At 43.2% G+C, this 13,668-nt stretch overlaps 4 protein-coding genes and 1 long non-coding RNA gene across 6 annotated transcripts; 3 read left to right on the forward strand and 2 right to left on the reverse strand.

Moving 5' to 3' along the window:
- Nucleotides 1-150: 150 nt before the first annotated feature.
- Nucleotides 151-5,252, forward strand: LOC6563352 (protein Son). 2 transcript variants are annotated; one of them, XM_032737728.2, is made up of 3 exons: nt 151-2,090; nt 2,490-3,199; nt 5,205-5,252. In XM_032737728.2, the coding sequence occupies exons 1-2, from the start codon at nt 204-206 to the stop codon at nt 3,150-3,152; spliced, it is 2,550 nt and encodes an 849-aa protein (XP_032593619.1). In that variant the 5' UTR covers nt 151-203; the 3' UTR covers nt 3,153-3,199; nt 5,205-5,252. The 2 variants fall into 2 exon arrangements, with proteins under 2 accessions (XP_032593619.1, XP_032593618.1); XM_032737727.2 differs by lacking the exon at nt 5,205-5,252 and having other exon boundaries at nt 2,490-3,352.
- LOC122322539 lies at nt 4,243-4,676 on the reverse strand. The gene is made up of 2 exons (XR_006246682.1): nt 4,621-4,676; nt 4,243-4,549 (listed from the first exon to the last, which is right to left on the reverse strand). It is a non-coding gene; the product is annotated as an uncharacterized LOC122322539 (long non-coding RNA).
- On the forward strand, nt 4,544-8,877 carry LOC6563351 (zinc finger protein 2 homolog). The gene is made up of 6 exons (XM_001990319.2): nt 4,544-4,875; nt 5,205-6,066; nt 6,127-6,213; nt 7,376-7,852; nt 7,911-8,060; nt 8,132-8,877. The coding sequence occupies exons 1-6, from the start codon at nt 4,738-4,740 to the stop codon at nt 8,212-8,214; spliced, it is 1,797 nt and encodes a 598-aa protein (XP_001990355.1). The 5' UTR covers nt 4,544-4,737; the 3' UTR covers nt 8,215-8,877.
- Nucleotides 8,878-9,041: 164 nt separating this feature from the next.
- LOC6563350 (dnaJ homolog subfamily C member 3) lies at nt 9,042-11,681 on the forward strand. The gene is made up of 3 exons (XM_001990318.2): nt 9,042-9,606; nt 9,679-9,795; nt 9,865-11,681. Exons 1-3 carry the CDS (start codon nt 9,510-9,512, stop codon nt 11,145-11,147), a joined length of 1,497 nt encoding a protein of 498 aa, XP_001990354.1. The 5' UTR covers nt 9,042-9,509; the 3' UTR covers nt 11,148-11,681.
- Nucleotides 11,682-11,769: 88 nt separating this feature from the next.
- On the reverse strand, nt 11,770-13,613 carry LOC6563349 (LEM domain-containing protein Bocksbeutel). Its single transcript, XM_001990317.2, has 2 exons — nt 13,524-13,613; nt 11,770-13,453 (listed from the first exon to the last, which is right to left on the reverse strand). The coding sequence occupies exon 2, from the start codon at nt 13,377-13,379 to the stop codon at nt 12,075-12,077; it is 1,305 nt and encodes a 434-aa protein (XP_001990353.1). The 5' UTR covers nt 13,380-13,453; nt 13,524-13,613; the 3' UTR covers nt 11,770-12,074.
- Between the last annotated feature and the right edge of the window lie 55 nt (nt 13,614-13,668).

The raw sequence follows: 13,668 nt of genomic DNA on the forward strand, positions 1-13,668 counted from the left end.
CTCATTTGCATAGCGCTAAGTAAATTTATCGGAATGACTCACATCACCATTAGGTATGAGCAAAATTTATATTATTTTGACCAGCTAAATCTATCGATTTAAATAGCCAAGGCGTGCAAAAAAAAAATAATATAAAAATCTGAACAATTTGTGTATATATAAAATAGAATGCAATTGAATGCTTACTGCCAACCAACGTGGCAATGACTGAAAAGACGGACAGTGCCAACACTCTCGAGCAGCATCCACAGCAGGCCGTAGATGAACCGTTGCGTGTCCAGGTAAAAAGCGAGAAGATTGACGCCGAGGTTGAGGCGAAGCTGCGGGCCATCAAATCGGAAGGTTCGCCGCCCTCGACGGGCACACTGACCGAGAGCGATAGTAACGATTCCCTGCTGGAGGATAAGAAACAAATAGTGCCTGTGAAATCATCGAATGAGATCCTCGCCGAGCTTTTTGGCGTCTTCAATGCGGCACCACCCGAGGCGCTGCTGGATGACAAGAACCTGCTAAGGAAACACAAGAGATCCAAGAAGGAGAAAAAGAAAAAATCGCGCGGCAAACATGATAAATCCGATGGCGAATGCTCCGACACAGATGTGGCGTCCGCCAAACACAAAAATAAGCGGAAGAAACACAAGCATAAGCACAAGGATGGTAGAGATAAGCACAAGGACAAGGATCGTGAAAAGTCCAAGGAGAGGCGAATAGGCACAATCAAACACGAGGAGAAGTCGGAAACGACAAGGAAACGCCATGCGACGGCGACTGAGGCGGACAAGGCACCAGTGCTGGCCAAGAAGGAGGCGAATTCCATTGCCGAAAGGGAACGCGAAAGGGAGCGCGAAAGTGAAAAGGAGAAGGATCGGGAACGGGAACGAGAGCGGGAAAAAGAACGGGAACGGGAAAAAGAACGGGAGCGGACACGTGGCCATAATAGCTTCTATAATGGCTACCACGATGGAAAGCGTCCTCGCTCCAAGGAGAAGAATATTAGATCCACAAAGGCCAAGCTGGAGCGCCGGCAATCCGATGAGATCTCGCTCTCCGATGAGGAGACCTATCTGCGCGAGAAGGCAAACGGGCGCAACAATTTCTATGGCAACTCCTCCAAGCCGGATCCCAGCGAGAGTAAGCGTCACATTAACTCCTCCGCACGTCACACAAATAGCTCCAGCGCTAGGCAGCGCTCCCGATCCCGCTCACGCTCACGTTCACGGGATTTGGGCATCGATAAGAAGCGGCTTTTGGAGATTGCCCGGCGCAATGCGATCAGCATGTTCAAGCGGGGCAATATGGCTGGCGTGGCCGAGATGACGCCGGAGGTGAAGGATAAGGTGCTGCTGAAGATGCGCTACGGCGGACGCAGCGTGCAGGACTTGACGGACTTTTGCAAGAAGATATCCAACGGCGAAATGCTGTCCGATCTCAGTTCCGATGAGGATTCCGATGTGGATAAGAACGGCAACACCAAGGCCTTTCATCATCCCTTCCAGCTCAAGGAGCGCGAACCGATTGTCATGCACATACGGAACGCAACCCCCATTGTGCCGGCCACTCGACGCGAGGAGCAAACGAAGGCGATAACGATGCAGTTTCCCGTCTCATCTGGGCAGGTGCATCGCATGTCCGAGGTGTGGGTGCCTGTGGATGCACTGGCGCCACTGCCTGCCCTGCCGCCCGCCAAGCAGGCCACCAATATGTTCAAGGATGTGCAGAGGAATGTCTTTGCCAAGTCGCTGCCACAGCAGGAGATGCAGGAGCCTGCCTTTAAGCCGGCCCCCAATCTGTCTGAAGCCGACGGCACAAATGATCCTGATGGCTGTGTTGCGACAAGTGCGTCCACGACACTGCCTCCGCTTCCTCCTTTACCGGTGCAAGCTCCTGCAGCGGCAGCTCCTGCTCCAATTCCTCCGCCTCCCAAGCCGCCAGCGCCTTTTGTGCCATTTGTACCAGAGGTGCCCATACCATCGACAGCGGCCCGAACTACGCCGGCGCCAAGGGTCTCCATTTTTCCCGAAGCTCTGGCGCCCAGCAAGGATGTGTCCAGCATAATTACACAGCGTTTAAGTGCTATAAGGAGATTACAGGTAAGCAGCTGAAAGCTTTAATATGTATACCCTGTATTCTGTTAATGGGGTTTATTCGAAAGGAGTGAATCTTAGAAATAGACATCTTAGGTCTCGTATAGAATACATGGATCATATTTTATATCTCCTAAGAGAAAAACAAATATATATATAAATATATTTATTTGTATTTATATATTTATCGAGGAGCAATTTCACGTGATTGTTTTAAAAGCTGTCTTCTTTAACATCAAAACATATATCACGAAAATATAGTAAATATAATATATTAATAATCTTTAAATCCGGAATAAAATACTGCTCATAAAATATGTGTTAACTCATCACTTCTATTATTTTATTTTTGAACTATATAATATAAAATAGACAATTGAATTAATGTGATTCCCTCTTAATCAGGATAACCCCGCCGATTCAGAGGCGCTAAAAATGATGTACAACGCGCAGCGGGACATGACCTCGTGGGCCTCATCAAAGTATCTGCCCGGCCAGTTTACGGGCAGCACGGGTGCCCAGGTGATGAAGGTGCACGAGCTGAGCAGCGGGCCGCAGTTGTGGGCGCGCAAGGATCAGTTGACCTCCACCAAGCCCGTCACGGGCGGCATGGGCATGACACTGTTGCAGAAGATGGGCTGGAAACCGGGGGAGGGTCTCGGCCGTAGCAAGACGGGCTCGCTGCAGCCACTTCAGCTAACTGTAAAGCTGGACAAGCGTGGTCTGATCTCTCGCGAGGATATCAAACAACAGCCGGCACGTGCAACGGGTGCACGTGCATCATCCAAGAACACAAATGCATCAAATATCGCACAGGTTGCGCTCACCGCCCAGGACAAGCATCCGGTTTGTGTGCTCAACGAACTGACATCGAAGAATCGGTGGACGCCACCGCAATATACGCTAAGAGGCGATTCGGGGCCATCGCATAGTCGCATGTTCCTCTTCTCCGTGGAGATCAATGGACAGTCGTACACGCCCGCCCAGAGTTGCAATAACAAAAAGGAGGCCAAGATGAATGCGGCCAAATTGTGTTTACGAGCTTTGGGCATTTTGCCACCCAGTTAACGAGAAATCTCGGATTTCTCTGGGGGGCGCCTCAAATGCTGCCTAATGTAAGTATAGTTAGAAACCTGTATATGTATATGTCTGTGTATATAATTATCAATAAACTATTAATAGTTAACTGTAAGGGCCTCTTGCAATGAAATAATAAAGAGCGAGGCAAATATTGTCCTTGCTGAAATGCGCCAGATTTTCAATAAAAATATGAATTAATACAAGAAAGGCTATTTTAGGCACGCCGCAGATAACTTACCCTTGCGGGGCCAGGCGACACTTGAATTCAAATACATAGATCAATCAGATATCGATCGATTTTTGTTGTGAAAGCTATATGATATAGTAGTCCGATATTGATAATTTAAATTCAAAATCTGTAGTTAGTTTGGAGCTGGTATCCGTATGTAAAAAACAGACGGACGGTCGGATATGTCTATATCGACTTGGTTAGTGATGATGATCACGAGCATATATGTTTATATATAAACATATACGAGTACAAGCCTCCTTGAACGCGATGCAAACTTCGCAACAAAATGTCTACTGTGCATACAATTCAAGAAATGTGAATTGTTTAATATTGTTATGTTGAAATGATTTTGTGGGCTCATTGAATTTATTGTTAATAAGTTACTACCAATGTGTTTTAATAACCGTTGTAAGGGTATCAAAATGTTTCAAAATAACTTTTCTGCACCAAATATCGCAACACACTTAAAAGCTTTTATCGAGTCCAAAAGCTTTTCGCTCTCTTCGCTCAGCCAGGCGAATTGAGCAGCGCACAGTGGGACAGATTTGTTGTAAAGGTAGTCAGTCGCCCGTGAAATAAATCAAATAAAGAAACGAAGAACAAACACGCAGTAAGAAAAATAAAATATATTCTCGGAATATACTTATTATGGCTAGATTTGAATGCAAGTTCTGTTTGCTGCCGACGAACAAAGCTCTTGTTTGTTTTGCAAAAATTGTCGCGCTTTTGGTTTTGCGCAAGTACACAAACAAAACGAAAACAGCTGAGTGCACAAAGCTGCTGGGAAGGGACAACCCCGGACACATGCGCCTCGTTGCTGCAGTTACATACATATGTATGTATGTGTGTGTGCGTGTGTGTATGTGTGCAGATGTGAGTGAGTCGGTGTGCGTGGGAATTCAATCTCTCCACCGTGGCTTAAACAAACAATGAAGGTCAGTTCACGCGGGAGTGTGCTACAGACAACATCTCGCACTCGCCCAGGATGTGGCTACAGCATCCAATTTGCTGTTGCTGCTGCTCCTCCTCCTCCTTCAATTTGGTGTACAGGCACAAAAGTTTTTCGAGTGGCCCAGGTTCCATGGCACATAGCGGCAGCATCTCAATTGTGTTAACTTTTGCAATTGGAACAGATGTTTGCAAACAACTCCAGCTGTAAAATTGGTATACAATTTCTATGTGTGTGTGTGCGTTATTTCTGAAGTTGCATAACTTTGGACTTACATACTTCATATGCATACACATGTATGCATATTTGTATGTTTGCCTGCTAACAATTGCAATTCGGAGTTGGGCGTCACGGATTGATGTTGACGGTTCAGTTTGTTGATTGCTGCAGCCATGGAAACGTGTCGCACTTGTGCTAGGTGCGATTTCGAAAATGGCAACAACAACTATTGGTTGGACTTGTTCCATCCAACGAGTTGGCAGAACGAAATGGCGCATATACGCCTCGAGTTTGCCAACTGGAAGTTACAGGTAAGTCGAACGCTAGAAATAAAACAGCAAATGCAATTGGTGAAAGTTTGTGTGTTGCATTTTAATGAAGCTTTTGATCGTGCAACGGTGGCTATACGGCATCGATAACGATTAACGTACGTTATTTATCGCTTTTCGCAAATGTTCAACTGCAGCGCTTTGCGAAAGTTTGTGCGTTGCATTTTAATTAGGCGCTTGAACACGTTTGAGGTATCGACATCGATAGTTTATTTTTTATTACCTATAATTATAATCTTAACTATGTTGGAAGTGTACTTTGTACTAAGTTTGGTTAACGAGCATACTGCATATATATATATATATTTTAGATCTCACCTAACGATGGACTGCCACAAAAAATATGTAGCGATTGTTTTACAAAATTCTGCTCCATTTACACGTTTCGCATGGCTTGCCAGGATGCGCAATTGAAGCTCTCGAATATTTTTGATAAAATCGATGCCCATATGCTGTATGACAAAAACGACGAAGCGGAGCCCATTGCAGATGATGCAGATGAAATAGAAACGTCAACAGAAATAGAAGCAATAACAACGACAAAAGCAACACAAGACACTGCCATTGTTGAGGCCACATCGCCAACACCCATAGAAATATATGTGGAAACGATAAACATCAACGAAGTAGAAGATATATCCCCACAGCCAGTAGTAGACGAGCAAACCGATTTGGCTTCAGACTACAGCACATTGAAAATTAGCTATGCTTGCAAATTTTGTTACAAGCCACAGGCGAGCTATGAACTGCAGCATGTGCTTCTAGAGCACATTAGTAGCGCACATGATCCGGATCAGCCCTACAACTGTCCGCATTGCACAGAATGCTTCCAGGACGCTGCCTCCCGCACCGTGCACATGAAGAGCGCCCATGTCATCAAGCACTACGCGTGCGAGGTGTGCGGCAAAAAGTATGGAGATCGTCATAATCTTCAGCATCACATCGAGAAATATCATTCAGAAACGGATTTCGAGTGCAGCATGTGTGAGAAGCGTTTCTTTACACGCAAAAGCCTTCACTACCACATGAACTGGCACAAGCCAGAGAGGCAGCTGAGGTGTCGCCACAGTGGCTGCGACAGGCTCTTCATCAATCAACGACATCTCAAATGCCATGAGGCAACTCACACAGCCGGCTCTCGCAAGAGTGAATACTGCGGTTTCTGTGGCAAAGGTGGGTGGTCTGGCCAAGTACGTATAATACATATTATTAATATCTAACATCTGCTTACAGCTTTCACACATGTTAAAACACTACGATGGCATATCTATAGACAGCATGGCGGTGAGAAGCCCTTCAAATGTGCCATTTGCACTGAGGGTAAGTTAAATCTGGACAGCTTTATGCACTTTAGCCAAATTTAGACTATCAATCAGAACGCTCAAAATAAAGTGTGAGAATAAAATGAAATAGTGATGAGCTAAATCCACATAAATCATAATCAATTTATATAATTTTATATCTTAAATAATATTAAAGAAAATTTGATTAGAATGTTATCGAAATTATTGGCGAATGTGATTACTTTGAATTAAATATTAATTTTTATGAGTATTAAAAAGTTTTTAAGATTTAAAGTTACAAATCAATCAGTAGACTACAAAACGAAAATTTTTTATTTCGTATATCCGTAATCCGAAACCATTTTTATACAATTCATTTTCTATAATTTTAAATATATGTTGTTTTTTTTTTAACATAGCTAGAAAAAAATATTTAAATGCTTCTGAAGGATGTCTAATAGGCTAAAGTGCTGAACAATTGCTTTTGTTTTGTGAGTTTTGATCTTTTTAAGTCAAGTGATCGTTTGACAATTGAAAAAGTAAAGCTCACATAACGAAAGATGCCTTTTAAATTATAAGGACTCATTAATGATAACCATCTGTCACATCATCAAAACATTCATCGCAAACGCTTTAAGATTTGCCATACACCTCTGAAGAAGCCAATCTGCTGCTTTTTGTTGTGTGTTAGTCAAGTTATTTCTATATGCGCTATATGCAATCCAACGGTAAACATGGCTCAGCTCTTTTTTATACACCTAATAGCCAAAAAAACAAGCATGTCAACAAACTTCATACATAACGTTAACACTTTTGTAATTTCTTTATAACTTAGATACCATTTTAACCAGTTTGTTAATCAACCACCTTGCATAACCAATAAAGTCCACTGTACGACACCCTCCCTCGCAGCGCAGCATGCAAGCAAACTACAGTGGTCTCTCGAAAATAAATACAATTAATGACAAAAAAAAAAAAACACATATTATAAAAAGCACATTTTTAAATTCAAAAAATAATCTTACTGAAAAATGTGAGTTGCGACTCAATTTTTTTTGCCATTTTTAATTTGTAAAGATACTAATTAACGAGAGATCACTGAATAAATCAATTACCGTTTCATGACACCCCTAAGTATATTAATTAATTAGAAACAGTTTCTGCTCTTGTATTAAATGTTCATTTGTTTTTTTCAAAAGTTTTTGACTCGTATGCTGAAAAGCGTATTCACATGCTCGAGTTGCACACGGAAAATCTGACGCATCAGGAGCGCAGTGAGTGCATGTTCCAATCCTGTCGCCAGGAATTTGACACCGAACAGGAGCTCATCCAGCACATGACCGCCGAGCATCTGCAACGCGAACCGTCAGCTCCAGTGATATCGAACAATAAGCGAGTGCTCCAGCGGAAACGGGAGCGCCAATATACGGGTCTCTTCCAATGCGGCAGCTGTTCGCAACGGTTCAACATGAAGTCCGCACTGGAGCGGCACATGGCTGTGCACTCGGCAGATCGACTGCATGCCTGCAGTCACTGTTCCAAGCGCTATAAGCGTGCCCAGGATTTGAAGTGGCATATGAAGACGCATGCCAATGAGAAGCCCAATGTTTGTGATGTTTGCGGTAAATCATTCGCCCTGAAATATGTACTTACTCAGCATATGCGCAGTCATGAGGGTAAGCAATAATTTAGTGTTTTCAACAATGTTTGCAATCATCATTATTTTCATTTCAGTTCTTGAGAAGAACTTCAAGTGTGACACTTGCGGACGTTCTTATCTATTTGAGAAGTCTCTGCGTCTCCATCAACGTGTTCACACTGGCAACACTTACTACAAATGCGATTTGTGTCAGGAGCGTTTTGTGACTCACATCAAATTGAAAAGTATGTACAAATTGTATTTTGGATATATAATAAAATGCTAACATTGCAGAATTTTCTTATGCTTTTTACAGCTCATATGAAAAAGGCACATGATACAAACCAGTCGCATGCCAAAGATTCGCTGGATAATTTGATCAACATTGTGATTTCCTAAAAGTACCAATGAAAATAATCCAAGTGGAACAGCAAAAAACTAATATTGAGATAGCATAGCATCAAAACTACCCTAATTAATACTATATAAAAGGTGAACGCTTTAAAAAAGCCAAGCCTAACATTGAATTTTAAAATCGTAGACCCTCCACTTGCTCCACTCATTAGACTAATTCTCACTTTTCAAATAGTTAGGTACATAAATGCAGAAATGGATCAGGATTTATACTCTCTAGACAGATTTCATAAAGGTTAAATCTTTTCCGCTTTCTTGACGCAATCAACTCCCGCAGCTTTCCGCTCTCACACTCAGAGATCATATTTGATGATCCATCCAGATCTTAATCAATATACATACATATTTACATACTTCTATGCCCCCCACGTAAGGCACAATACATGACCATTTTAGTGATAAGTATGAAAATGTTATAAAACGTATTTAAGCTAAATGGCAAAGCAACATTTTAATGCTCAAAAAGATATTGCATTTATTTAAAGAGTAAAAACACTTATTTACAATAACATTATGAGAAAACCATATTGTAAGAAATATCAATATCTATAGTATACTTTATATATTAGTTGTGGTAGTGCAATATACATATGTATATTTACCAAAATTCGAGTTCCATATACATTAAATTGATCAATTGTTATTTAATTAGAACTATGAAATGAAACCAAGTTGAGGCATTTAAATAAATAAAAAAAACCGCGATATATATCGACAGCACAGTAAAACAAACCTGTTCTGTATGGCGCTGCCAGATGCTATAATGTCATATGCCGCTCCACTGTCTGGCAACGCCATTTTTGTGGCCTCTTGTAGCTCGCATAACACGTCAGTGTTTAGGTTTTTAAGCCGCAAGTTCTACCAAAATCTGTGGTAAACGTATTGCTGAAATGCAATAACGAGTCGGCTACCGATCGAAATGGACACAAAGCAACAAATTGCGTAGTACTCTATTCAAGTGTAACAAAGCAACGGACAAGGCCGTTTTGATTTTTGTTTTATTTTTTCCTTAAACGGACACGAAATTCTACGGCAATCAGCAACGCGGCCAACAACAACAAACATCACCTCGTAGGCAGGTGCAACGATAAAGATAAGCAGCTGTGATAGAAGCAGACAGAAAGTTTTTTCTGTTAGCCAAAAGTGTGACGTGTGCATGCTAAATTTTATTTTGATCATACACACTCGCAACTGGCTAAGACGCCCACAAATACGCACACGCCCACGCACACACACACACACACACACACACACATACGCTTAGTTGGACAGGTAGCATAATGGCTCTGCCATTGAGTGATCTGCTGCCATTTGGCAACGGCGAAAGGAAATTGGCAGCCTGTGTCCTGCTGTTGCTTCTCGAACTCTTCATGGACGGTAAGTGACGACGAATTCTCAAGGAAATTAATAACTTACTTATCATATTTAAATACACGTCATTTTATGCAGGCGCCGATGCAGTCTCTACAAATCAAGCGGATATCGACAATCATCTGGAGATGGGCAAAGACTTTCTGGCACGCGGACAGCTGTCGGATGCACTGACACACTACCACGCAGCTGTAGGTAAGTCAAAGTCTATGCGAAAAGGAGTCAATACTTTGTTACTACATTTTGAAATTATCCATTTTGCAGAGGGCGATCCCAACAATTATTTGACTCTGTTCAAGCGCGGCACCGTCTATCTGGCGCTGGGCAAGGCACGCTTTGCCATCCAGGACTTTAGTCGTGTGCTGGAGCTAAAGCCGGACTTTACAGCGGCGCGCATCCAACGGGGCGTTGTGCATATGAAGACCGGCGACTATGATCTGGCCATGGTCGATTTTGAGGTTGTGCTGCGCGAGGACCCACAGAATGGCGTCGTGCACGACCATTATTCACGACTGCGTCCGGCCAAGGATCAGTGGCAGCTGGTACAGCATCTGATGGATAACAATGATGAGCAGAATGCCATTGGCATGCTGACCCAGCTGCTGGAGTTCTCACCGTGGTGCCTCGCCTTCAGACAGGCGCGCTCCGATGCATATCTGAAAGTTAATGATGCACTCTCAGCCATTGCGGATTTGCGGCAGGTCAATCGCTTGTCGCAGGACAGCACCGAGGGCCATTACAATATAGCACAGTTGCTCTATAGGATTGGACATTGCACCAATGCACTGAAGGAAATCCGCGAGTGCCTCAAATACGATCCCGAGCACAAACTCTGTTTTCCCTTCTACAAGAAAGTGCGGAAAGTGGAAAAGCAGCTGGTGACAGCGGAAACGGCGCGTGAGGAGAAACAGGCGCCCGAATGCATTGTCGCCGCCGAGGCTGTACTTAAGCATGAGCCCGAGGAGACAATGATACGCTACGAGGCTCACAAGCTGCTCTGTTCCTGCTACACCAGCGATGAGCAATACGGCAAGGCATTGTCGCAATGCAAACAGGCGTTGGACATTCTCAAAGATGCCCAGCTGTACTGTGATCGCGCTGAGGCGTTGCTGGGCAGCGAAATGTATGATGATGCCATACACGATTTCCAATCTGCGCTGGAGATGGATGAGAACAATTCGCGGGCCAAGGAAGGCATACAAAAGGCGAAGAAGCTGCAGAAGCAGGCGGAGCGACGGGATTATTATAAGATCCTGGGCGTTAAACGCAGCGCCACCAAGCAGGAAATTGTGAAGGCGTATCGCAAGGCGGCCCAGAAATGGCATCCCGACAATTTCAAGGACGATGAGAAAAAGTTGGCTGAGAAGAAGTTTATTGATATTGCCGCCGCGAAAGAGGTGCTCACAGATCCCGAGAAGCGGCGCCAGTTCGACAATGGCGAGGATCCCTTGGATCCCGAAGGCAATCAGCATGGCTTCCGCGGCGCAGATCCATTCGCGCACTTCCAGCACGGTTCGCCGTTCCAATTTAAGTTCCATTTCAATTAAATGGAGCCAACGCTGCCATTGTTGAGCATGTTTTCTTTTTGTGATTTTACCCTTGTTGAGTCAGTCATGTTAACAATATATCCTCACTTCCTTTCCACTCTTTTCTCCCCACTTCCCCTCTTCCCAACTTCCTCTTTAATTGTTCACGCCCAACAACTATTGCATTTTGCCCACGCCCCTACGATTTTACACATATTTGTGCTGCAACTTTTCAAAAGCGTGTAAATATTAGCCTAGAGACTATGTCCGTTAACTAAAACGCAAGCCACAAAAACAATATAAAAACAAAAAAACAATCACTGAAAACATTTAAATTTAATTAGTTTATTTAATAAAATAATTGTAATGTAGTACACTTTTCTAATTATATATTAAAAAAAGAACGATTAAGCGAAAATGAAAATACAAAACTAAATCTATTCAAAGCAGTGAAGGGTTGAGTGGGGAGTGTTTATCATAATAAAATACGTGGCCCTCCCGCAATGGTAACTGACAACAATTCAGATTAAATATATTCCAATATATATCAGTACATATACCTCCGAACCGTATGAAATCTTAAATAGTTAAGATTAAATTTTGAATCGCCACTCCAGTGTGGTGTGAAAGAAAAGAGAATTCATTGGTTGTCACCAGATTTTTATTCAACATTTAAAATGCAACAATTACTAATAGGTTATAATTAGTATATTTAAAGTCCGAGAAAGGCATTCCGATTTGCGAAAATCAAACCGAAATAGATATTTTGAGTGTTATGATCCCTGATCTATTGCGTCCATCACCTAAACACGATTTAAATAAATCGAAAACAGATTTGCCGCTTAGGAGAGATTTAACTATAAATGATCTGTATATATGATTAGTACAGATTTTAGATATTATACATTGTTTTAAGCCATAACCAAGTGAAAAGATTTCTCAACGGCTTTAGGGTGTGACAATCACGTACACAAATGTGGCAAACAAAACGCACAATGTGAGATAGAAGTAAAACTTCAGATGATATTGCTGATCCAGTCTTCTCATGAGTTCTCGAAATTGCTGCATTGGACCATTTGGATCGCTTTGCTTAATATGGGAACGGATTTGTGGTCTGGCCAGGGGTGATGAACGCTTGCGTGCATCCAGCTGACGCGAAAATTGGCTCACATACGGGGATTCAATGGTGTTGCCGCCTGGCGATCGACGCTGATGGGTATGAATCTCCTGCTCCGATTCGCTGTCCGTGTCCACGTCCATTGGCTGTGGTCTACTGTCGGGCTGATCATAGAAATCATTGAGCTGTGGATATAGTGTGTTCACTTGGTAAGTGGGCTGTAGAAGGCGTCCTCTGGCCACTCCGCTGTCTCCAACGGTCTGGCGCTGTCTCATCGCGAATGTGGGTGCAGCATTAAAATGAAATGGCGCCGCTGAGCCGCTGTACGTGTTGCGTGGCGACTCATGTGCCGGTTGCTCATTGATGGCGTTGGAATAGCTGGTTGAGTTCAGCTGTGTTTGGGTCAGACTTTGCCTTGACAAGCCTGGGGCATAGGAGCGTTCAATATGTGGCTGATACACGGGCAGCGTCTGCATTGACGGCGATGCCACCTGTGGCCGATGATATGTATAACTTTGGGGTAGATCTACTTCCTCCTCCTCTTCCTCATATTGTGGCTGATGCGGCTGCTGCACTTCGCGCACATAAGAAGTAGTCACCACACCGGATTTGGTCAACGAAACCGAGCGACGCAGACGCGGATCATCACGTTTGACGCTGGCCGTACTGTACCCTTTACTGTACTGATGGTAATCATCATCCTCTGACTGTGAGCCCACATCCGAAACAGTTGTTGTTGTTTCAATGGAGCGCATCGACGCGTTATCCAGGGGATAGTATTCGCTGGGCGTATCAGCAATTGTGCGACGACTGTTGTTGTTGTTATTATTATAGTTGCTGTTGTTGTAGCTTGGAGTTTTAGCTGCTGCAATTGTATTCCTCTTCTTGCTTGCCTCAGCAGATGGTGTCGGCTTACTGTTCTGTACTATTGTGGGCTCAACATGTTTAGGTGCCTTCTTTGTTGCAGCTGCACTTTTTTTTTTGTTCAATGGAACGCCTGAAATTGCAGCGTGCAAGCGACGCAAAATAACCCGGCGACTCGAGTCAGTTACTGGTATATTGGGCAGACCATATTCCAGGCATTTCACATGCAGCTCCCTGTTTGTAAGCATCTCCAGATAGGATAGTTCCGACATGTTTGCGTCCACTTGCGAAATTTGTTTTGGTGTATAAAAATAGCGATGTCGTCACCGTTGGAAATGTGAATGACCTTCGTTGTTACACAAAACAAATAGTTAGTATTCAAATATACACGTCACTTATTTATTGCAATTACTCACAAGGATTAATTATTGGAATTAATTTTATGATTTTCACAATAAAATGACGCTTTCGCTTGAAAACAACTTTTCATCTGCCTGTTCAAAAACATACTAATCGCCGAGTGACAAATAATACTCGATATTGAGCTGGCATTTCAATAAT

This window comes from Drosophila grimshawi, unplaced genomic scaffold, assembly GCF_018153295.1.
Source record: "Drosophila grimshawi isolate 15287-2541.00 unplaced genomic scaffold, ASM1815329v1 contig_311, whole genome shotgun sequence".
Classification (NCBI taxonomy): Eukaryota; Metazoa; Arthropoda; class Insecta; order Diptera; family Drosophilidae; genus Drosophila; species Drosophila grimshawi.

Excerpts from the sequence above, each read along its gene's own strand:
- LOC6563352 (XM_032737728.2), top strand. The coding sequence starts at position 204 with ATGACTGAAAAGACGGACAGTGCCAACACTCTCGAGCAGCATCCACAG. Across the intron at positions 2,091-2,489 it reads GTGCTATAAGGAGATTACAG|GATAACCCCGCCGATTCAGA; the intron begins GTAAGCAGCTGA and ends CCTCTTAATCAG.
- LOC6563351 (XM_001990319.2), top strand. The coding sequence starts at position 4,738 with ATGGAAACGTGTCGCACTTGTGCTAGGTGCGATTTCGAAAATGGCAAC. Across the intron at positions 6,067-6,126 it reads CTGCGGTTTCTGTGGCAAAG|CTTTCACACATGTTAAAACA; the intron begins GTGGGTGGTCTG and ends ATCTGCTTACAG. Across the intron at positions 8,061-8,131 it reads GACTCACATCAAATTGAAAA|CTCATATGAAAAAGGCACAT; the intron begins GTATGTACAAAT and ends TGCTTTTTACAG.
- LOC6563349 (XM_001990317.2), bottom strand. The coding sequence starts at position 13,379 with ATGTCGGAACTATCCTATCTGGAGATGCTTACAAACAGGGAGCTGCAT.
- LOC6563350 (XM_001990318.2), top strand. The coding sequence starts at position 9,510 with ATGGCTCTGCCATTGAGTGATCTGCTGCCATTTGGCAACGGCGAAAGG. Across the intron at positions 9,607-9,678 it reads TCTCGAACTCTTCATGGACG|GCGCCGATGCAGTCTCTACA; the intron begins GTAAGTGACGAC and ends CATTTTATGCAG. Across the intron at positions 9,796-9,864 it reads ACACTACCACGCAGCTGTAG|AGGGCGATCCCAACAATTAT; the intron begins GTAAGTCAAAGT and ends TCCATTTTGCAG.